The sequence below is a fragment of the Anser brachyrhynchus genome, assembly GCF_964034855.1.
Source record: "Anser brachyrhynchus genome assembly, chromosome: 1".
NCBI classification, from domain to species: Eukaryota; Metazoa; Chordata; class Aves; order Anseriformes; family Anatidae; genus Anser; species Anser brachyrhynchus.
In genome coordinates this window covers 107724175-107748744 of record NC_137694.1, presented here as the reverse complement: position 1 = coordinate 107748744, position 24570 = coordinate 107724175, and the positions used below count along the sequence as shown (strand labels likewise).

At 34.4% G+C, this 24570-nt stretch overlaps 1 protein-coding gene across 1 annotated transcript in view; it reads left to right on the top strand.

The window, feature by feature from the left end:
* Positions 1–24570, top strand: part of TMPRSS15 (transmembrane serine protease 15) — a 57456-nt gene that overhangs the window by 29054 nt on the left and 3832 nt on the right. Inside the window, 10 exon segments of the mRNA XM_080564861.1 lie at positions 754–895; positions 6167–6256; positions 6680–6805; positions 7277–7408; positions 9742–9852; positions 12476–12608; positions 18144–18239; positions 21535–21584; positions 22034–22208; positions 24159–24340. Coding sequence (XP_080420987.1) covers positions 754–895; positions 6167–6256; positions 6680–6805; positions 7277–7408; positions 9742–9852; positions 12476–12608; positions 18144–18239; positions 21535–21584; positions 22034–22208; positions 24159–24340 — 1237 coding nt within the window.

Genomic DNA, 24570 nt, shown 5'->3' with positions numbered 1-24570 from the left:
CTTTCATATAATTGTTTTAGTTTAATTGATATCAAAGTTTTCTTCTAATGATCCACAGCTTTAAATTTATTTTTATAGGTATTTTGGTTGGCTAGTCTTTCTATACTAGTTTTCATTGATGCAAAAGCACTGCCAGAAAGGTGCATTTACCATCTGAGAAAGTGACTACATCTCTGACCAGGGTGCATCACATTTCCAGGAAATGTGTGTTATAAGATCTCAAGAAGAGAATTATACTTAATTGTAATAGTTTACTTACACATACTATATACTTATACCTACTAATTGAAAGACATCAAGATGTTTTTTGCCAGCACAAATTCCTTGGTAGCAGGATTGCCTTAAATATGTGTGTAATAAAATGCAGTAACAAGCCATCAGATGACAAATTGCAGTTGTACGTGGAGACATGCCATTAGATCAGAAGAGCTGGACAGATAAGTGATACAGAATGTTGTGTGTTAAAAATTACATGTATTCATATAAAAATAAGTAAAATTCTTGAATAATTTTAAATTATGTTCATCATTTATATGAAATTCCTGCATTCCTAAGAATGATGTGTTCAATTTGCATAGCTTTTGTGTTACAGGAAGTCCTCTCTCTTCCCTGACCCTCTCCTCTGAGTATAGCACCAGTGTAGATTACAGTGGAAATAAGAACATTTGAGAAAGAAGACTAAATGGTTCGGTATAGGAGGCTGAAAGATATTTCATTAAGTTATAACGTTCTGTTTTTTTAAATGAATTTCAGGTTATCTTTGATGCCTTTAAAAAGAATGGTCCAAGTGATATTGCCTTGGATGATATTGGCCTGACAAAGGGAAAATGTAACGAAAGTAATTATGTAGAACCAACTGCATTTCCAGTTGTTATTACTACCCCTTCAGGTCCCAGTAAGTAAACGCTACTGTTGATTGTCATTTCCTATTATTGTATTTGTGTTTGAGTGATTCAAGATTTGTAACAAAATCCCTTCAGCTTTATAAAATTACCTCCTCAGCAATATAAAATTAACTTCAGGATGATATGTTAGGGATCATATTCCCTGCCCATGGCTCCATCCATAGCAAAAGTACTGGTAGTTTCACATCTTAAGCTCTCTTTACATTGTCTTCCAAAACTTGAAGAGTGAAAGAGAAGTTGTGGTGGTTTAACATTGCTTGAAGAGTGAAAGAGAAGTTGTGGTGGTTTAACATTGATGGGCAGCTAAATTCTATCACACTGCTCTCACACTTCCACACCTCAAAAAAAAAAAAGCAAGAAAACACAATGAAAGAAAGGAAAAAAAAAAAAAAAAGGCTCATGGGTTGAGCTAAGGATGGTTTAATTAAACTAAAAGAAAAAAAAAAAAAAGGCAAAGGACACACAGAAGCGAAGAGAGAAAATAATTATTCTCTGTTTCCCACCAGCAAGCAATGTTCAGCTACAAATTTTGAAACTGGTCCTAAATACTTGTAGCGGTTTTTTGAGAGGTCAAACATTTTCGTAATGAGAGCCCACTCTTCTCTTTCCCCTTTCACATGTTTTATTGCTGAGTGTGACATCACATGCTGTGGAATACCCCTTTGGTCAGTTTAGGCCAGCTGCCCTAGTGATGTCCCCTCCCCACCCCTTGCCCACCCCAATCTACTGGCTTTGGGGAGGGTTGGAGGGAGTCTGGAGGCTGTTCCAGCCCTGCTCATAAATAGATAAAAACGATGGTGTGATACCAGTGCTGTTCCATCTACAAGTGCAGAGCATAGCACTATATGGGTTGCTGTGGGGGAATTAACTTTCCCATCTAGACCCAGTACATAAGTAAAGAATTCAGAATCTGTTTCTAAAGTCTGTAATTAGTAAAGCTTCCAGGAATCCAGTAAAGAGGAGGGAGTTAAAAAGAGGAGGAAGATTATAACCTCTATATTTAAAATTATAAACAATACAGGAGTGGGATGAGAGTTAGCAAAATCACATAATAATATCATCAGAAGTCTCAATAGATATATGTTCACCCAGCTCTGAGAATACCTACACAACGAAAAATCTCATATTTAGGGGAATGAAACAATAATGGTGTCAGAATGGTGTCAGAGCAAGGTCTGTATGAATGCCAGATACCCAAAATGGATGTATTATCTGGAAGAAGGCTCAAAATGAATGAGTTATTTTCAATATGTATTTGGCCATATTGTTATTCGTACTATATCTGATTATATTCAAAAGGAAAAATAGAGCAATATTTGCTCTGAAAAAAAACTGAATAGGAAAACAAAAAAGACGGATTTAGAAGTTCTGGTGTGTGAGGAGATGAGCTGCCACCTCCAGTCCTTTCACGCGATCTGAGTAAACGCATCTTGGAAGTTAACTTCAGGCAAATGATCAGTGGTAGACAGTCTCTATAGTAAGTAGTAGCTGAGTGCTGCTGTTGAAACACTAAATAAAACAGCGTTCAAACTGTAGATCTTGACCCAAAGTATAGTGACAAAATTTAACTATTCAAAAAATGAAGTGGTCATGTGGTGTATAAATCTGTATAAAATGCATTAGGGAGGATCTGTGTTATCTTTCAATATGATACAAAAGTACAGTCTAAGCAGTTCCTGTGTAAAAACTGACTTGGTTGCACTCTTACCTCATTGAGGCATGATACATATATGCCATTTGCAACCTGCTGAAAAATGTGAATATTATCAATCATCTTCAAAGAAGCCTGATATTACTTTGATGGATATGGTGCAAGTTTACTAACAGTGACAGTTTTACTACAAATGTCACATCTATAAACAAGAGATGAAAGAATTTGCATTGAACTCATTTCCTTTGCTAAACCTAGAGCTTCAGTGAGAGGCATTTGCATCATTCACAGTGCCACAGAAACTTATTGAAAAGTCTGATTTTTTTTGTCAGGGTATGGGGTGGGGGAGCTGGATTTGCTTTTGTCATTTGCACAAGACTGTCAGCTTACACTTTCATCTAAAGCAAGGATTGCTTTAATCTTCTTATTCATTCATAACTTGTCTTTTAACACAAATCACAGTGTGGAAATTGCAGCGTAGATTCCACACTTTAGATGTGTATGTTAATATAAAGTAAGGTTTTGGTCAAAGCCAGAGTATTTTTTATTTTTTTTTCTGTAAAGGTCATATATCGTTTTCTACAGTGTTGAGAAAATCCTTTATTATCCTTGATGAAACGACGGAGGTTATTGGTGCTGATTCGTTTTTTTGGTTCTCTAATGAGCATCTGAAATACAATCCAGAATAACTCCATATAAATTTATCTTTAAAGATTACAACAAATTTTAAAAGCATTTTTCCATGAGCAAAATCAATTGCTTTCATTGCTTTTCCATGCAAGACAAAGAACAGATCATTACTGATGTTTTACATGTAGCCAACACCAGATCAGATTTCATCATAAGTTGCTGAAGTTCAGCCATTAAGAAAGTTGGTTTTGCTCTGCTCATGTCATAAGATGAATCTGGCTAAGAATTCTTTGTCCAGGTTTGCAATAGTTCTGTGTTTGTTTCTATGGGCATTAATATTCCATAACAAAACCAATGTAACTTTTATTTGTTGTCAATGGTACTTACAGAAATTAGTTGTCACTGTAACCCATATAGATGAAACATAATACAATTTTTAGTGAGAGTGTGATTTTTAACAGTTCCTTTGCCTTTCAGAGTGTTCAATCTATCTTAACAGGTTTGATTTAAAAAATAAATAAATAAATAAATAAAATAAAACAAAATAAAACAAAACAAAATGAAACAAAACAAAATAAAACAAAAAAAAATAAAATAATAAAAGGCTGTAATGAGAAAGTTCAAATCTTTTTTTTGTATTTAGTGGAACTTCTTTCCAGTGGAATTCAATGGACAACCTCAGTAAGACTTGTATATTATGAAGGCTTTTTACTAGAGACTCACAGTATGCAATTCTGACAGACATACCAAAATACAAAATGTAAACCAATAGGGGGGTAATGTTTAACCAAATACTATGTTGACAAAATCATGTTTAATTAAAGGAATAAAACAAGAAAAATAAATGGTAGAATTCTTCTACCTTTACTTCTCTTTCCTGGAGATGTTAGAAGAGCAGTGTTTGTTTCTGAAACAAGTAACTGAGAGCAACTGAAGTGGTAAAACAGATTTCTTTCCAATGGTACAGCTGAAATAACATAAATAGCATTTCTTAACATGCAGTAAAATTTTGGGATATGAAGCTGATATATTCTGGATGTAAACCACCTTTCTGTACTATATATTGAAAGAGAATATTGAGTATATACAGCATATTTAATTGTGTGTGTGTGTGTGTGTGCGCTTTGCATATCTAAACTACTTGCTTTTATATAAATGTTATGTTTATATATATGAGTGCAAATACATGTTTAGGATAAAGACCTTTTTTACTGGAGCTGTTGTTTCAGGGAAAGAACAAATGGCTACTTTTACTATTTAAAAAGATTTAACTAAAAGCTTTTTAACTCCTGATGAAATCGAAATGACAGTACAAGTTCTTAAAATACTCACATATCATGTACAGTATGTTAGCGGAGTGGTTGAGACCCATTTTTCTAAAAACATTACATAATAAGAAAATTAGGAATCTCGCTGTAGTCAGTCTTTTGATGTTCTGTTTCAGAATATATACAAGCTTTTGTACATTGGTTTGCTGTCATTAGAGTAAAAGGTATCAACACAGTTACCAACACAGATATTGTAAGTGCCAATTTTGTTGTTGTCATATATCCAGATAACTATTAAGATATCTTTTCAGGCCAAGCATTGAAGATGTCACCTGGCTGTTCAATATACACTTAAACTGGAAATTTAAAAAATGAAAGTCTTAAATTTTTAAAAGCATCGATTCTTTCACAATTCTCCCATTTAGTATATAAATACTAGGTGTGCTAGTTAGTGTTGCCTGGCTCATTAACAATATATGACATCACTTCTTTATAGATGTATTCGCACACAGTTCTGATGCCTTCACATGCTGCATTAGAGTATGTTTGGAAAAGTCTGAGTATCTGAGCAGACCTCTTTAGTGTTTTTCTAAGTTCCCTCCTTTCAAAATCTGCAGTTCATCTCCATGAATTTATATTCTGAAATTGCACTGGAAATTTTTATTCCATTTATCCTTACAGAAGTTCAAAGATTTTTCACACCAACAATATCACCTTTCCCCCAACGGGAAGAATAGTAGATATGCTAGTAGACATATTTGTTTTGAAATATATGGGTTTCCAACCTCCTTGCATAAAAGCTTAATTTGAAAGTCTCATATTTAATTGATGAGTTAAACAATAATTGTTGCAGTAATAACAATAATTAATTTTTAATACATTTTATAAGTTTATGGAATGAGAAAAGAAACTGCTCTTTATTTCTTAGCCAAGATGAACTGCAAAATGGTGACAACTCCACCTGAGAAATTTTTTAGAATTTTTTGAATGTTTTTCAACTAAAAATTTTGCTACCAAGAAACTTTCAGGTAAATTCTAATGGTTTCCATTATAGATCCATATGGTCTTGCTCCAAAGTTTATTTCCTAGATGACAAAATGGGCTTTAGTATCTCTGCCAGTGTTTCAAGAAAATCAATTAGATAATAAGCAAGGCATGCCAAATGAATGAATGCTTATATTTAGGGGATGGGGAGGCTTCCTGTCTTATATAGATGTTTTCTAGTTTTTATGTTAATACACTACTAAATTATACAGTTTTATTCACATTTTCTGTCATGTGTGCAGCTTGCAGACCAGTAATTACCAAATGAAAACAAATTATATCCTTTCTTGCCTATGTGGGGAAGACTGCTCATAACACCATCATCAATGCAGTTGTGCACCTCGGCACTAGCAATTCACAATCAGCATTGTCTGACCTACAGCTGACCGATGGCATGAATTGTATGGGTCAGCAAGTCTGCCACAGCAGCTGATAAGGACAGTAAAGCTCTTCCACACCTTGCTTCCCCAAAGGAAATGGAGTGGTGGCTTAGCACAATTCATTGTTCAAGCTTTATAACAATAGGACCATAGCTGGCCCCTTACAGTGGTAAAGTTAAATTGAATATCTTCTTCATAAAATTATTTTTTCCAAATTGTCTTTGTAGACAGATGATTGCAAAAATAAAGTAATAGATGAAATATGTTTTGAAATGTTTTCTTTTTCAGATGACTGTGGAGGACCAGTTGAACTCTGGGAGCCAAACAGTACGTTCAGCTCTGAAAACTTTCCAAACTATTATCCTAATCAAGCGTCATGTAAGTCATTCTTTTCTAAGTCTTCAGGAAAAGTTTAGTTGGATAAAGGTTTTAAATGTGCTTTCAAATGTTGTCAGGAAAAAAAAAAAAAAAGAAAAAAAGATCCAAGCTAAATACTTTGGGCTCTTTTAATTGAAGTCTGTCTATATGACGCTTAGCAGAAGCTAGGGATTCTTATGCCAGGTGATTAAAAAGTGATGTTGATAAGCATAATCCCTTGGAATGATTTCAGACAGGCCAGATACATTATGCCTTTTATGTCATTTTATGTATGTTCGAAAGTTGAAATTTAGACTTCTGTGTCTCGTGGATAATTCTGAATATTTTAACAGAGATTTTTTTTTTTTCATCAATGTGAAAATGATACAGAAAATGTGACAACCATTAAGTTGGTTTTTGTGTTCGTGTGTTATTGTTTTCTAGGTGTATGGTACTTAAATGCCGAAATAGGGAAGAATATTCAACTTCATTTTCAGGTTTTTGATGTGGAATATATTTATGATATAGTTGAAGTCAGAGATGGCAGAGGACCAAATTCTTCACTTTTGGGCAAGTAAAACTGCTGGGTAGTAAAATGAATGCAATTAGGCTACTGGAGCAAACTGATTGATCTGATGTAAAGGAAATCAATTCTCTCTTTCTTTTACATTTCTTCAGATTTATACATCTTATAAATTAGCAGGAAAACTCAAGGAAACATACAGTATGTGACATCATGTTTCCCAAATGTTTGCACACACTCAGCTTTCCATAAAATCCAAAAGAAATTAACTTCTCAATAAATAAGACTGCTCATGTACGTGCAGAAACAGAACAATACTCATGTGTTGGTCAAACTTTATTTTCTATACTGATATATCAAATTTGGGGTTGAGCTTTGGGCATCTCATTCTGATAGCAATAAGTCTTTAAGAAATAACTGTATTCATGTGGTAGCAATATTTGCATTGAATCCTAAAACATTTTGAAATAAATAAGATCAAAATAACCTAAATGTATTCATGTTCTCCTGGAGAGTAGCTGTCTATACAGGACAAGGCCCATTGCCAGATGTCTTCTCTGCAACAAACCAGATGACAGTAATCCTTTTTACGGACACGATTGTAACAAAGAAGGGATTTCTTGCAAACTTCACTACTGGCTATCGTCTAGGTCAGTGTACAATCTCATGTCTTTAAGAGGTTATACCAAAGCTCAAATACATTTGAGAAAAAGTGGAGAGTAGGAGGTGACTCTTGATGCTTAATCAACAGAAATATCAAAAAGTTAAAAAGACTAACAGTAACTCATTTGCACTTTATGTTTTCTAGCAGGAAATGTGACATTTTTTTACTTTACAAAGCACCCAGCTGGCTGATGTCGGTACCGTCTGCAACTCAGTTCAATAGTATGGGAAAAAGTGGCTCAGTATTTTGACCAGTGAACCATCTAAATGCTAAGAGGGCAAATATGAACTATTATTTATACAAACTCTCGAAAAAGAACATCATTTTTTCACTCATTTGGTGGTGTCATTAATGTGTGCTTAAATGCATTTGTAAAATACTTGTTACCAATCACACTAGAAGAACAAAGTGCATATGGTAACTCAGATTGGAGTTTGAAATATGGTCTTTCTTGCAGCTTTAAAAATTTGATCCTTAATGTATGAAGGATTTACGTGTTTAGACAGCAGTGTATCTGATCCCAGCCAGTTTCCTGCTGAAAGAGTCATGTTTGTGCTGGGAACTGCAGTTGGAATTGTTACCTGCATAATACAGCAATCATCTCTACAAAAACATGCAAACTGGAGCCAAATGTGGAATATATGTGTATGGAATAGCAATGTGCTTAACAGGACAAATCCTTACACTAACTCTAGGTCAACCCTTACTGAAAATAATTAAAGGCTTTGTATTACTTTGTGGAAGTCTGACAACAGAAAAGAGAGGATGGAGAAGCAGTATGTGTTCAGAGATGTGTGCAGTCTCATTCACTTGCATGAACAGAAAGTCAACAAGAATCTACACTCTTTTGCTTTCTTTTAATATCATAAAGTCAGCTTTTTTATATAGATTAACAGTAATAGTGATATATGTATATTTTTTTTATCTCTGACAAATCATAACCATTGATTTACTGTTGGTAAATCAACTCACCTTGTGCAAGACTGACAGGCAGGTTTATATGGGCACATGACCATTTTACTGCTTCTTTTTCTTATCTATTACATTTGTTCAGCTCAACAACACTATGACTATTTTTTAGCTGGTTCAGTAAAGATGAAGCTTTGCCCATGTTTTGTTGTAAAATAAATTATTATGCTTATAAAGGCAGAGTTCTCAAAGTGGCCATTGCCAGGTCTGGTTAAATATATTAAAAGGTTGTCAGTTGCAGAAGAGTTAAGCTTATTCACGATCTTTGCAGCCAAAGGACACAGACTAAGACCATATTGTAAGTAAATAAGCGAATTTTGTGAGTAAAGATTTTTCTTCACATTTTATTTTTCCATAAAATACTAAGATTTTCATAATGAAGAATAATTTTACAATAAATAATTTTTGATGGTATGCAATATAATAAGAAAAGCATATTTGAAAATCTTATCTTCATCTAGCTGTGTAAGTAGGAACTAAGTTCTGTGGAAAATCTGGCATCAGTTGTGGCCAGTGAATGTGTGAAAATCTGGTTCAGGAATTACAGAAATCATACTCTTTTACGTCCATGTTAGATAACAGGCCATACTGGCTGATAAATTAATCTTTTTATATGGATATTAAAAATTTAGGAGGAGAGCAATTGTCTTGCCTTAAATAAGATTTAAGATATAACAAATGGTGAGATTAAATACACCGGTCCCAACACAGCAAGGATTACTCCTTTATATTTATTCTATATGTGATCTACATTTTTTATATAACTGATACTGAAGTGGATTAATCCTATTTTTGTGAATGCTTTCCTCATTCATTTCTATTACATTTGTCTCCCCTTTCCTCCCAGCTAGGTTTTGAAAGGAGACTCTTGGCTGTCAATGCCTCTTTACTTGCACATTTGACTTGACACACTTTAAAGCCACTAAACTTCTGTGAAAGTGTTGAACATACAAAATTTGACATTATTAGTCGCTTTCAACAGGATTTAATCAGGATTTGTTTTTTCTTATCCACCTCAAAGATTCATTTGTGTAGCAGAAGAACACTAGTAACCAAGCAATGCTAACTTTAGCAGAAACTGTAAGGTGTAATAACACTGATTTTATACTTAATTAGCTTTTATTTATCTGAAAATCATCATTATTTTGAAAAGAAAAAAAAAAAAAAAAGAAGGAAAGAAAAGGGAAAGTAAAGGGAAATCATAAGTGGAAGGCATTAGGAAAAAATCCTGTATATACTATCCACCCAATTTTATTGTCAGGTAAACTGGATGATCTCCACCAAACTGATGTTTACAGTTTTACCTTTCCAATAATTGTGGTTTCATTTTCATTTCTTGTTCTCCTTCAGGAGCTTGTACACTCGAGGAATATCAGTGTCGTAGTGGAGAGTGTATACCATTGCATAACCTTTGTGATAACCTACCTCAGTGTGAAGATGGCTCTGATGAAGCGAAGTGCAGTAAGTTTTATTTCATACATAGAGAAGGAATGCATGAGTATTTGGTATGAATTTCATAGGCAAACAGACACAGAACCTTAGCTAGTGTAAACTGCAGCAGCTGCATGCAAGCCATGCAGATTTACACAGCAGTATCTGACTTTGTCATGGACAGAAAAGCAAAGTCACATTTCTGAGACAATGCATGTAATCTTGTGTAAGTCTCTAGTAAAGGTAGGAAGTTACTCTGTACTCAAAACTATGACTATTTACAGTGACCTCAAAATAAAATGAAAACTCGTTACATGCTCTCGTTCTTTATCCATATCATATTTCCAAAATTTTGTATTTTTCCTGTTATTAATTTCAGTTTCATAGCAGTATAAATGCTGTAGTGTGTGATAGAGTTTAAGAAGTCTTCCTGAGAGAAACTGTCAAATAGTGGGAAGCCAAACTGTGGCACAGAGCACCCCCTAGCCTGCCTGGACTCCACCTCATGCTGGCGTTGCCATAGGATGAAGGTGTGGCACAAATGAAAAAGTGGCATCTGTTGCTTTCAGTGGATGTGCAGGTTCCTACAAGAAAATTGATAGCTGCAATTGCTTAATCATCTGATTAAATGGTTCTTTCCAAAATTTAGGTGTATGACATATGGTTTCATTTTGCATAACATGGAAAGAATGTTCCCTAAACAACAACTTCAGTGTAAAACTGTTGTTAAAACTACATTGGGCCTAGCACAGAAATCACATTGCTGTGTCTGACAAAGTGCTGTTCTATCAATGTATTATGAAATACTAATGGGAGAGTTAAAAGCATACTTTTAAGCTCAATATATCATCTTCCTTTGTTTTAAGAAGGACTTCTAGGGTTCAGATATATCATTGGATATATGCTGACAGTTGTCATTGATTTCAACATCTTTTATATGAATGTATATGTATATAATGTCTGAAAGTGCAGTGTCAGTGTCCACATTAATGCAATTAGCTGTTTTTCTGCCTTTAAAAATGCACAAAATAAAATTCACTTCAGCTTCTTCTTAGCCATTGCTAAAGAAGATCTGAATAAGGTAACCATCACCTAAATTAACATTATGTACATTTTCCCAAAGATTTATTTTGCCATAGATTGTCTATTTCTTCATAACCAATTACCTCACATTAAGGGATAGGGAGAATTGCTTCCAAAAACCCATTTAATCCAAAAGTTGGCTGAATCAATCTAACCTTTAAAATAAAATGCAAATTCAATTAGACACCCTCATATTGAGTCTTTTCAGTGTCCAAAATACTTGCTCATTTTCCTGAAACCAATTTCAATTTCTTATCATATGTACCATTTTAGACTAGACAAACTGCCATTTTCAAATACTCCAACTCATGAAACTTCCCAGGGATTCCAAAGAAAAGATATAGGATATCTCCTTCTTTGCAAATTCTAAAGTATATGACATTACAATTAACCACTTGTTGAGTGATCAGTAAGTCTCTTACTGCTTAGCAGCAGTGTATTTGGAGATTAATGTAGATCTGATAAGGAGAAAGGAAGAGGAATTGTAGTTTAAGTAGAAGACAGGAAAGGTGTCAACAGTGATTTGGAGAAATCTCACAGTGCAAGCAATTCTGAGATTTTAAAGACTGCTCCAAAATTTTGTATGAGTGATGTTTACCATTAATTTAACCACTGTCTGTCACTTATTTCATTCATGTGCTCTGCATGTCAAAGAGGAATATTTATTTATTTATTTTTAATAAAGTGGATAAACATTAATCTTTATGGAAATATTTAGTTGCAAAAAGGCTTTTTGGAGAACTAATATTTTCCCCAAAACAATATTTCAGCAACCAGTAAATTGCAAATGAATTCTATTGCTTTCCCTGCTTCATGCTGGCAATAACTGTTATCTGTCTCAAGTTCAGCTGTAGCCTATGAGTTATAGATGGAATTCTGTTGACCTTCTGCTCCAACTTCCTTAGTCACCATGACAGTAGCATAAGATTTTTTACCACATACTTAAAGAGTTTCCAATTTTTTTTCTGATTTTTATTTTTTTGAAAACCTTTGATAGAACTACTGGTTTTCAGAGAGCTTTTTTATTATTATTGTTATTATTTTAACTTAAACTGCAATGAAAGCAAACACTGAAAGTTCTCATAGTGATTATAACTGGAAAATCCAATTTTTCTGTCAGCTCTGGTTTTAACCTTACTTCTAGTCAGTGTTACTGAGTATCATGTAGCTAAAGCTTCACCACAGTAGTTCAAAATTGTGTAGTACTGGCTAAGAAGAAATAGTTGTTAGAGTAGATGGAAAATGTACTGTTTACTGTCTGTTCATGAGACTTGCAAAACACAGGCTATGAAAACATCCTGTCACTAAAATATAGAAGGAAAAAGCATTTCCTTCCTGTGGGAATACAACATCTTCTACATACTGGGTTTATTACTGCTGTAATGTACCTTAACTACTTTTGTTCTTTGCTGGCAACAATAATATTGCATTGTGTGGAGGGGTGATTGTTTGTGTTTCGTGTTTTTTTTTTGTTGTTGATTTTTTGTTTGTTGTTGTTTTTTGTTATTTTTTTATTTTGTTCTTTTTTTTACCACCTGCCTAAAATGCTTCTATCCATTTTGGTCCACAGTGAGATTGCTAAATGGTTCTTTAAGCACCAAAGGGCTGGTACAAGTCAGGATTGGGAAGACATGGCACCTGGCATGTGCAGATGATTGGAATGAGCAAATTTCAGACAGTGTTTGCCACCAGCTAGGATTAGGGTGAGTGAAAATATTCAGAATATTCAGTGTCTTTGTACCTTGTTTGCAGCTTTTCTGAGTCTGTGTATTTGTGTTTTCCTCATCATTTTACTGGTGTCTATACCATTAAAAAAAAAAAAAGACAAAACAAACAAAACAAACAAACAAGTCTACTTTTCTACGGTAAATGAAGTGCGAGGTCAGCCAACAAATTTGTAAGTGTCGCAGCGCCTGTTTTGATGGCATTCATTACAGCATTGCGAACTTTGAATATGGTAGATTAGGCATGAGCATACATATTGGAGAACACTGTGAGACTGATGTGGAGGTGTTAGTCTTTTATCATTTTATGTCATCATTTATGTCTTCACTTTTTATGAGGATAGCTCCAGATTAAATCTGGAGAAAACAACAGCCTTGGCTGCTCCACTATCATATTGATGTTCATCTCAAGTAAATTCAAGATAACCACTTGGGTACCCTGCAATTAGGATCCCAGTACATTTCATACTTATCATTAGACCTTAGCTGTTGGGTTAGGAAACTGTATTTCTCTTGAGCTGTGGTTGAGGGTGGAGGGAGAAAGGAAGCGTATGATTGAAAAAATGGATTTGGCTTCAGTCACTACTGATCAGCTGAATTTCTAGGGAAGGGGTGAGGAGGGTCGAGTGCAGAAGTGTCATATTTTTGCAACTATGGTAAAATTTATGGCCTGAATTCTGACCTCACTTACACTATATGAAACTTCATTGCCATCCATTGAATAATAAATGTCTTTCCTACAGTGCTGAGGTTTTTAGGGAATGTCACTCAAGTAATAACCAAATGAAAGTCTTAGCTTGCAGTTTATCATGGTCTCTAACCAAAGTAGGAAGCCTGCAAATGCCTGTCTCATAAATTAGTTTTAGATACCACACAGGAAAATGTAGAAAAACAGCTAAATGTTGTTTGAAAGTATTTTTAATCATCTGATGAGAGAATGTGTGATGTTTTATTTTTATTTCTTTTGGGTAGGTACTGCGTTTATATACATATCAAATACCTGCATGCACAAATTCTGATTGTAATATGTATATGTAATTATCTAATTTATGCATGCATATAAGGACATGCAGAATGTGACTAAATGTTCTTCTAGTCAAATAACCTTGTCCATTACGATGGCCAGTAGCCTTCTTCCTTGCTCCCTACCTGCTCCTGCCTCCTTTTCCTCCATAACTTCTGGACACTGGTTGTTTTGTGGTGTAATGGTTTAGTTTACATTTTGATATTTGATAGGCTTCAGTGAATTTTGTCTTCAATGGTATTTTCTATTAGCTTTTAAAAATTACTTATTCTTTTGTCTCCATACCATTCTATGGCAATATATTTCAGAGTTTGTCTGCATAATAGAGTCAAATACACTTGTTAAAAAAAAAATCCTATTAAGTTTCCTAATTAGTTCTTTTTAATTCCATTGTTCAGTTTATTACCATTGTTTAAAATATATATAGTATTTTTAAACTGAAATTGTATCACATTCTGTTATCTTGGGTACATTTTCTGTTACAAATCCTGCAGAATAGGATAAAGTTATCATACGTATATAGAAAGCCATTAAGCATCAAACTATTTCTGCCTTCTTTGAATCTCCCTGTAGCAGCATATTTGTTGATAACTGGCACTGTATTTGCTAGTAAATGGATGGTTGTAATAACAGGTCTTGGATAGTCTATAGCTCATGCTGCTATACTGAAATAACTACTTAGAATCATGCATTATCAGAGAAAGAGGCTAAAGTTCATCTGGGATGATTTACTTTTGCTGTTAATTGGTTATACATTTTCTAGTGTCGTTTCTTCTTTAATTTATGAAAAGGAAACAATGACAGTCCTGCAGCATATCCTGATTGTTTATGTAGCTGAGCTAGAAGGTGCAGTGTTCCACACAGATTCTGATAAATCACACAGCAGAATCCTTTTGCTTCCATTTTTCAAGTATGTGACTGTCATGTTTGTGATATGTGCCAAATAAGCAAATCTGGAGGGATGCCTGTGTGTTCGTCTACAAAATGTTTGCAAATTATTTGCCTAACCTATATTCTGAATGAGTCCAGAGTGCAAGATGCACAAATTGATGGAACTGAGAAACCTGAACATTAATCCTTTGCTCAGCCTACACTTCATGTGTATCTGATGATGATGTTAAATCTCAGTATTGTTAGCATCTCTTTTCTTTGAGCCATCAAATAATACATTGAGCTTTTGACCACTCTTCTGGTTTCAAACACATTTGTTTCTTTGGGACCAGAGCCAAATGAGTTTTTACTGAATTTTACCCAGGAATGGGGTCAAACCTTGCAGTTTTGCTGTAACCAAAAATCCAACAAGGAGTTTAGAATTTGTTCTCAACCCTGCAGTCTGTTTTGTTCCTGAACTCACAAAATTCTTGAGAAGGAAAAGAGTTAACTGGAATATGATTTCTTTTTTGAGATTCCCAGGTCAGTTATATTTTCATTTACTCCACTAATGAATGGTAGGTAGTAGCTGCATGCCTACCTCCTTGAAATACCAGACAAAATCCTGTTTTTGACTGTCAGACCTAGGCCTTCCAGTGTGGCAAGAGCCTGCTGTAGAGCCACTGTGAGTAATGTACTAGATGGAGCAAAGAACCTGTTTCTCCATGTGTTGAGACTGTTTTGCAGCATTGAGGACCAGAATTAGAGCAGTCCTAATAACTCAGTGATAGACTTAATGTCATGTCAGTTGTCAACAAGTAATAATGTGCACTTTGACCTGAAAGCCATAGGAGGAGTCTTGATGGATTTTTTTTTGATTTTTAGGTCCACAGTTTCACTTGGGATCAGACACTGCTAGTACACTAACTTGTACTAGTACACAGACAAGCTAGACACTAGCCTCATTAAAACCCTTTAGTTTAAACATCTTTTCAAATCCAGGAAGCATTGAGAGGTTATTTTTATTTACCATTTGCATATTTTCTTACAAAGATATTGTGCATACACAAGCATTTAGAAAATAGCTGCTCTCCATATGAATTCACACATGAACAAAGATTTTTTTTTTATGACAAAGAATGTGTTCATTGTTTGCAATTTGCTACTATTCTTTAGTGGTTGTTGTTCTCCTGTTTGTCATAAAATCATAGGACAAAGCAGAAACACTGCCCTGTGGCTTAAACACAAATTAAACAAACTGCAAACATCCTTGCAGCCTGAAAACTAAACAATGAATTACAAAATGTGAATCACAAATGTGTGAATATATATATATATATTTTTTTTTTCAGATAAGTGTGTGGATTTTTTTAGGTAGTAAAAGGAATTGTATCTATTGGGCAAATGGCACTCTTATCCTTATTCTGAATAGTTTTTCTGAAATGTACCATTTTATCTGAATCTTTCCTAACAGTCAATATAGTGCTTATTGTTACTGAACACATCTGAGACAGAATTAGAGACTGAAACCTTAAATAATGGTGTATATCTGTGTGTAAGAAATTTATCCAGTATTCTTCTGTGAGTTTTGGCTAGTGAACATGTTGAATGGAATGAGGGCTACTTAACACCTGTATTAGCTTCTTAAAGGCCATTTTTGTCACAGCCTTCAAAATTTCTAACAGATCATTTTCATTAACAGAAGACCCACAGTGAAAAGCCAAGATACATCTTACTTTTAGGATCTGGCCTATCATATTAATCTTTTCTCCTTTTGAAATGATAAGAGTCTAGATGATTAGAGATAAAAGTTATCACAATATGTCATTATCATTCCCTCCATTTGAAAACTAGTTCTATTTTGAATGTTAATCAGTTCTAGGAAAAGTAATCTTATCAGAACATTTTATCTTGGGTGCACCTAATCTATGTGCTGAACGATGCCATGAATCAATGAAAATTAAAGAGCTGTGACACTCTGTCTGTCTGGAGCTGTCCAGAGTTTCTGGACCTGCTAAACTATCATGTTCTTATTAATCTGAGAAGCTCCAGGAAAAGTGCATGATTTCTATGATTTCTTATACTTACAGAAATGCTTAAGACTCATCATTTACCAATAACTTAATTAAAAGAGTAGCAGCTTGGTTTTGCAGTCACATAAGATTTAGGAATCTCCAGCTGTGTGTACTTCAGGAAGTCAAAGTAAGAAAACAAATCAAATGTAATTATCAAAGGTTTTCTCATAGTGACTTTTTCCGTAGAGCATGTCATACAGCTTTCCTAGTGGCACATCAGGGCTATTGTAAACCTCCTTTTTCCTATGCCTAATCTTACTCTTCCCACACAGCAGATTTGCAGGCAAATAGTAGACTGCATATTTCCCAGGACAGTGAGTGCACTTGAAGTCATACTGCCTTGATAGGTGCTCCCTGTGTATTAAATCTGCACAAATGGTTGTCTTTTCACTCCTGAAATATCTATGGCTAAAAGATCAGATAGAAGCAGGCTGTCACCCCCAAAACAATTATATAGTTTGACCTCAGCTGTCTTGTTTACCCAGGTTTCCTCAAGAGCCAGGGAGTATATGTTCCAAGCCCATCATATGCAGTATCACAAAGTATATGGTGCAGAATAAGCTATGAACGAAATCTAGATATGGGTTGTAAACATCGAAACACTTCATCTCACCAATAGTTCACAGAATTGTTGGTGTTCAAAATGCCATTGTTGCAGAAAAAGGAATCTAGGAGTACAGCCTAATTCAGATGAACTAACCTGTTCAGTGGAAGACACAATACCCTTGATTTATTCCACAAATCTTAGAATCATAGAATCATTTAGGTTGGAAAAGACATTCAAATCACCACATAAAACAATCAACCTGACCTACCAAGTCCTATCATGCCCCTTAGTGTGATGTCCACATGTCTCTTAAATACCTCCGGGGATAGGGACTCCACTGCTTCCCTGGGCAGCCCATTCCAATGCCTGACCAGCCACTCTGTGAAGAGATTCCTTCTAATACCCAATCTAAACCTCTTTTTGAGAAGAGGTTATTCTGTTATTTTGATTTCAACAGATCTGTGGGGTGAAACTTAACTTCTAAGGTAGCATTAATTCCACTAGATTCTTCACGAAAGAAAGTATATTTTCATTTCTCCTCTAGGCACGAAGGTAAAATAGCAATGAAATTACATCCTGCAAAACAGCAAAACTGTGATATTCCAAGCTTCAGCTTGTTACTCATCAATTTTGCATACTACGTTTTAGCTCCATATATTTTAGAATCAGTATTGTAAACCATTCAGCATGGCACCAAAAAGCACAAATTGATTATTTACTTTCATTAAAATAACTATTTCTATCTATTTCAATATAATTGTAGCATTAGAGATCTTAGAAGAAGGTGTGAGAATGAAAGTAGGCAAGTATCCAGGTATTTAATCCATGGAAGTTTCAAAATCTAACAAATCTCCAGATAGTCATTATTTCATTAAAAAATAAAATAAAATAAAATAAAGCTGCAGTTTATTCCACCACCATAATCATCTCCCAAACAGTCCTCCACCAGTGGAATATGTTAAATATCTAAAAACACACAAGTGTGTCTTTTTTTCTAGGGATGCAAATATGTCATCAACTGTACTATTCACCGGAGATGGCCCATTTGTTGACATCACCAAAACAGCTAACCAAAGCCTCATATTTACAAAAAGGTGGGTAAAGTGAGGTTTCTTCCTCATACAAAGGATAACTGTAAGTATGGTGACTGACGTTTATACAATAATTTCTAGCTTAAGTTTTTCTGAGGGGTAACATGGTTCTGTACAAGGTCTGGAGTATCAAAATAGCTAGGTTTTATTCTCTATCTGCTGATGAATTTTATATAACACTGGTCAACTCACTCTTCCCCCTTCCATTCCTGTCTATTTTTGAATTTCAAAGGAAAGAGATGCTTGCTGCATTTTTAGCCAGCATTCAGTACAGTTTTACGTGAAGTCTTTGAACATTGACTCTGGAAATGATAAATACCGTTATTTTTACATTTCTTTTTACATGCACATTTTATTTGTAAATGCTATTTACAAAGTATTTCTTATGTAGAGATCTCTAAACTGTGAATATATAATACATTAATTTGAGCACCAATAAAAGGATTAAAATGGAGTGGTATTCCCCCATTGTTATATAAGAGAGAATACACTAGGTTCTCTCCAAAATCAGTAGTGAAAAATATGCACTTCCAAATTGTGATTCATCAAGCTATCTTTGCTGGAATAAAATGAATCACATTCTGTAATCCATTGACGTTATTGATGTAAGTTTAGGACACCAGACAGATGTTTAGACAAATTAATCTCACCCAAAAATGTCTTCTGGGTTTGCCTCAACATTTAGAACTGAATCATTAGGTGAGATGATCCTTGGAATGCATTTGATTATATGATTATGACCCTTGACCTTTCTCACTCCAAATGAACTTCAGTTCACTTGAAGTGATTCTGAAGGGTCCTACAAACAGGTAGTATTTCTTGTAGATTAAATGAAACTGTAACATTTGCACAAGATTATATTCTCAGGAAATTATGGGATTTACAGTACACCTCCAAAAGGAGAAGGGCTTACTATCATCAAATAAAACATATAATGACTTCAATTACTGTGTTTCTGCTTATGAGGGCTTATTATACACATTTTCCTGGAATCCTACCAAAAACACTGATGCAGAAAATTACTGTATAATTGCTAAAATGTTGAAATGATGTTGAGGATGGCAAGAGTCCATATTCTTTCAAGTTTCCTTTATGAACATACCACATAGTAACAAAGCAGGAGGGAATTCTCAATTTGATATGCTGTATTTTATCTAAATTAAAAAATAATAATAATAAAAAAAAAGCATTGTATCTTCTAGTTGTACTCTGTTAATCCTAAACATTTATCGTTCTCATTGATAGTAAAAGTATTTTTAACTAATGGGATATCATTGCAACCTATTTTTCCTTTTTTTTCTTGACTACATGTTGAAATAAGGATAGCCAATAGACATCTTAAACAGTGGCAGTGATTTAAAGACATCTTCTGCTAATATCTGCTAAACTCTAAAAGGTGATTAATGCAGGAGGAAATGGAATAAGTTTGTTCATCTTATTTGTATTTCTGTTGCTTAAATAGATATCTGTCTTCTACCATTTTTCATCTGGAAAGCTGATAGAAATCATTTTTACAGGGTGACACCATTATAGTTTCACATGCTTTTGTTGTATATACAATGAATGACAGAAAGGTTACATAGTTTTGATAATTAAAAAATCAAATGCTCGTAATCAGATTATAAAAGGTGTTGCTCACATTGCCTTTGGTAACTACATTCAAGCATAACTACCATAGAAGTAAAGGAGAGCACAGATCCTCAGCTGTGGTGCAGACAGCATAACTGTTCTCTGACGCCTTTAGGTAATGTATTTCTTGACAGAATAGCTTTGTACAGGGCAAAATCATGACTTGAAGATACATGAGCAGATACCACAGGCATAATTGCTTTTGCCATTCCTAAGTGAAGACCATAATCACAGATGACCCATCTATTTCAGATTTCTGCCTTGCATGCTCCTTCTTAGATTGCACTCAGAGGGTCACATAGGATGGGTATGCAGCGCCCATGCAATGCCTCTGTTGCCTTTTGGACTCTCCCGAGTTTACCGAGAGGTAGCTGAGGACTGGTAAACTGAAGCACAGGCAAGGAAGTGGTTTTCATACTGTGAGCTTACTCCAAAAAGATGAAAAAGCAGAAGCCCATAAGTACCTTATATGAAAGCAATCGGTAAGCAGTGATGGTGGGAGATACATGTGACTCCATTATATGCAACTCCCTTCTTCAACGTAAAAAAATAGGGACAAATCTTACATGTTGGATATTAGATTGTAGATATGTATATATTATATAGATATATATAGATATCAACATATAGATATATATATCTATATCGATATATAGATACATATATCTATAGATAGATAGATATAGATGTGTAGATATTAGATTGGCTAGTTCATATGATACAATACAAGGCTAGAGGCATATCTCACTCGCTCACCCTCACCATGGTGCAGATTTAATGAGGTGGTGGAGCAGAGGTTTACGTCTTCTCACTTGCCCTTCTTGCACCACTACGCCATTGTGAAAATGCTGGGTCACGTCACCCATTGCTTCCCTCACAACAGATTTCAAATTTTAGTGTAAACATAGTGAGGGATATATAATACCACATCATGTTTAAAGAATCCTTCCCCTTTTCTCTTTTAAAAAGAGATACTGTGAACTAGCCTTTGGCAGTCCTTTTTATTTTTCTCTGATATATTTCTGTGTATATCAGATTTAAATTGCTGGCACACACACTGTCCCAAGTGTTCAGATTCATTACAAGCTATGAAGATAATCTTAAAATCTCTGGGTATCAGAAATGCTTGAGTTGTTTTGATCTGTGGTCTCATGCTGTTCAGGCTCTGGCTTTATATCTCTGCTAAACAATTCCTAAACCTCTATATGCAGCTATATATTTTATAGTGCACTGTAATCTTAGTAAAGAAGATACATTGATACCAAACTAACCCCTTCTTAAAATTCTTTGGTTACACTGATCTCTAGTGGTTAGTTATTGAAAACTTCTCAAAAGGCAGAAAAAAATGCCATATCCTGTTACAATTTTGTTGAGAATCTGTCATAAACAGATGACTTGTTCACTTAAATCACAAGGCTAATCTACTTTTATTTCCATAACATGCATCAATTAAGTGTCTATTAAAGAAGAACATGTACATTTAATGTTATATATAAGAGATTATTTTGTGTTTATAATTAAAACATGATTTAAGCGTGAAGGACTGTAGCCAAAATACTATGTTTAACAGTTTGATAAACTAATCAAACTAATGTGCTTTTATATATATTAGAGAGAGAGTGTTACCTGGTGTGCAGATACTTGTGACTTAATTATACTTTTATTCTAGAGAACACTGTTTGAACAACCGGGTGGTTCATCTGCAATGTAACATTAAACGTAAGTACAAACACCCTGGGAATGTTTCACACAGAAATCAGATTGTTCAGTCCATAAAGCATAATGTTTATAGTTTGAATTGAAAGGTTAGGGAATGGACTATAAAAACTGTACTTGTAATGATATAAACACAGAAAAATTTACAATCTTCACTTGTTTTCAGAGTTAAGTACACACTGCAGTTGGGTCTATACTGAAAACGTATATATATATAAAAATGTTAAGGTCTCAGAAGATAACACATCTAAATCCAAGTTACAAAGTTGCATTTTGATTTCAGCTATAAAATGACTTCCTTCATGATGATAGCATTTTTGAATAGCAGGTCAGGTAGTACAAAGCCTATTTTTTCCAAGAATATTAACTATTCAAATAAAATGTACCATAGTACCCTACAAATCTATAAATCACTATTATTATTATTATTGTTGTTGTTGTTGTTATTTTAGCTTGTGGACAACGCTTGGTAACTCAGAACAATAGAACAAGGATTGTAGGTGGAAGTGATGCCAGAAGAGAGGCTTGGCCTTGGGTAGTCTCACTTCATTTTAATTCCATGCATCTTTGTGGAGCCTCCCTTGTCAGCGAGGAATGGCTGGTGACAGCAGCACACTGTGTATATGGGTAATGTTCATTGCACTCATAAATTAACACGTGCTATTACTCCCCCAACATGCAAGTATCCTAATGGTGGGTGGCTGTCAGTAAAGCTGGGTTGAAGTGTAGTCCTGAGCCATCAGTCAGTCCTACACAGAGCAAAGCATACTTTCAAAGGATTGTACTGAAAACACTCAGGAATGACACTTTTTTGAGGCTTATTAGATGTTTTGAAGTAAATTAATATAAATTCACAAGTGCATCTTTGTCTCCACTGACTCCAGGGCATCATGACAACTAGCTGAGATGATCATATTACATCCATGCCATGTCTTTTCTTTGTGATTTGAAGAATGACGGTGAAACACTTGTTTTATATGCAGGTTCACTAAAGGGGCATGAGATAATGAATAACGTGTGATACTGATACAAAAAATTAAAAACTCGCTCATTGTTTAATTACTGTGTTTTGAAGCTCATGGAGCTTGGCTAAAGGCTCTTTTACTTACTGGTAAACCCTCAATCTGTACTTTAAAGCAGAGAAGGAAACTAAGAAGCATTTTCTGAACAATGAAGAATTACATTTTAAACATATGGTATTAATACCAACTATTTGCACTTAAACCATGAGTAATTTGGGCCCCCATTACTTACTTCAATCTTTGTCAATGCTGTAAAGTACGAGGTGTTTCAGAAAGGTATATTCAGTGTTGCCTGTTCCTCCTGTATACTGCTATTGATTGATCAAGATCGGCTGTATGTAATTGGAATGAATCTTGATTTATGTGCATTGATTAGACAATACTGGATGCTCTCTAGCTGGTGTTATTTATACCATTCGAAGAAGTGATACATATTAAAGTACTTTCTAGGGTTTGCCTCCATAACATCTATCATACAAACACGTTATGTAGAAGACACCCAGAAACTGGAATGGCAAAAAAGAAACATTACTGTTCAAAATTACAGTAGAGTTTTAATTATAAATAGCTTAACAATAATGCAGTGCAGACTGTGCCAATATATGAGTGCCTCCTTATTGTATGACAAGAGCCATATTCCTGTCACAAAGACATTGAAATGAGGAGGATCAAGCCCTCTTAGTTTGCACACAAGTCCACATCTATTTTGGTGCTTCCTTTTCACTTATATCACCTTTCTCTTTTCACTTAAATCTCATTTTATCACCTTGACTTTGCTGTAGTTTTCCTTAAGTGCAAGCTTCCAGTTGCATCCCTTAATTCTGAACATTTATCTTAAATGCTCCTAATTTGGAACATCATAACCTCTTGATGTCAGACTAAAAGATAAGCAGAAACCAATTTCATACAATAAGGCTGAAAACATATTTTTGAAAATACTAACAGGTCTATTAAAAAATAGCAAATATATAAGTTCTCTAACTTAGATACAGTCTCAAACCAGGATATGTAACCCAGAAAAAAAAAAAAAAGGAAAGAAAAAAAAAAGAAAGATTATGCCATAGTTTGTCTAAATGTATTGTTTTCAATTTAGATAAGAAAATTAAGAGACCAATTTTCTGAGTCAGTGAGCTGAAGCATTTTCTACAACATTGTAAATCTATTATTCTTCAGATAACTCCATAATAATTTTCTAACTGGGACCAATATTAATTGCATTATGGGCAGTCAGCAGTATTCTTCCCAATGTTTAAAAAGCCATAGCAATTTAGTTAATGTATTTTCCTCCACTGCATTGCTGTCTGATTAATTCTTATAAATAACGCATTATAAGCTTAACATCAAGAATCAACCACATATTTCTACAATATGGATGTTTAAAATGGTATTACTATCACAAAATTGTAAGCACAGCCACTACGTTTTCATATTTATTTTGAGAAAATGTGAACATGCTATGAATTGCTTGGAGGTTAAGGATTAGCATTCTATCTAACATATTTTTCAGAACTTTCATTAATCATTCAAAATTGTCAATATTCCTTGCAACTTCTAGGAGGCATTTACAACCATCTAAATGGAAGGCAGTTCTTGGCTTGCATGACCAATTGAATATGACACACCCCTCAACAGTAATTCGATACATCGATCAAATACTTATAAATCCTCATTACAATAAACTTACAAAAGACAGTGATATTGCTCTGATGCATCTTCAGTACAAAGTGCAATATACAGGTAAATAAGTGAGTTGGTATTTTACCATAAAATGTATTTATTCTATTATGCCAAACTCTTAACTGTGCTAAGCATTTGAGGGTGATGGAATGGCTGTACATTTTTTACAACCTAATCAATCAGTCCAGTAGTTTCTGGTTATTTTTCCCCCAAAAGTGAATTTGAATTAATGAACATTTTCTTTTGTGACTCCATAAAAAGCAGAATACAGGAAAAAGGTTGAAATTGAT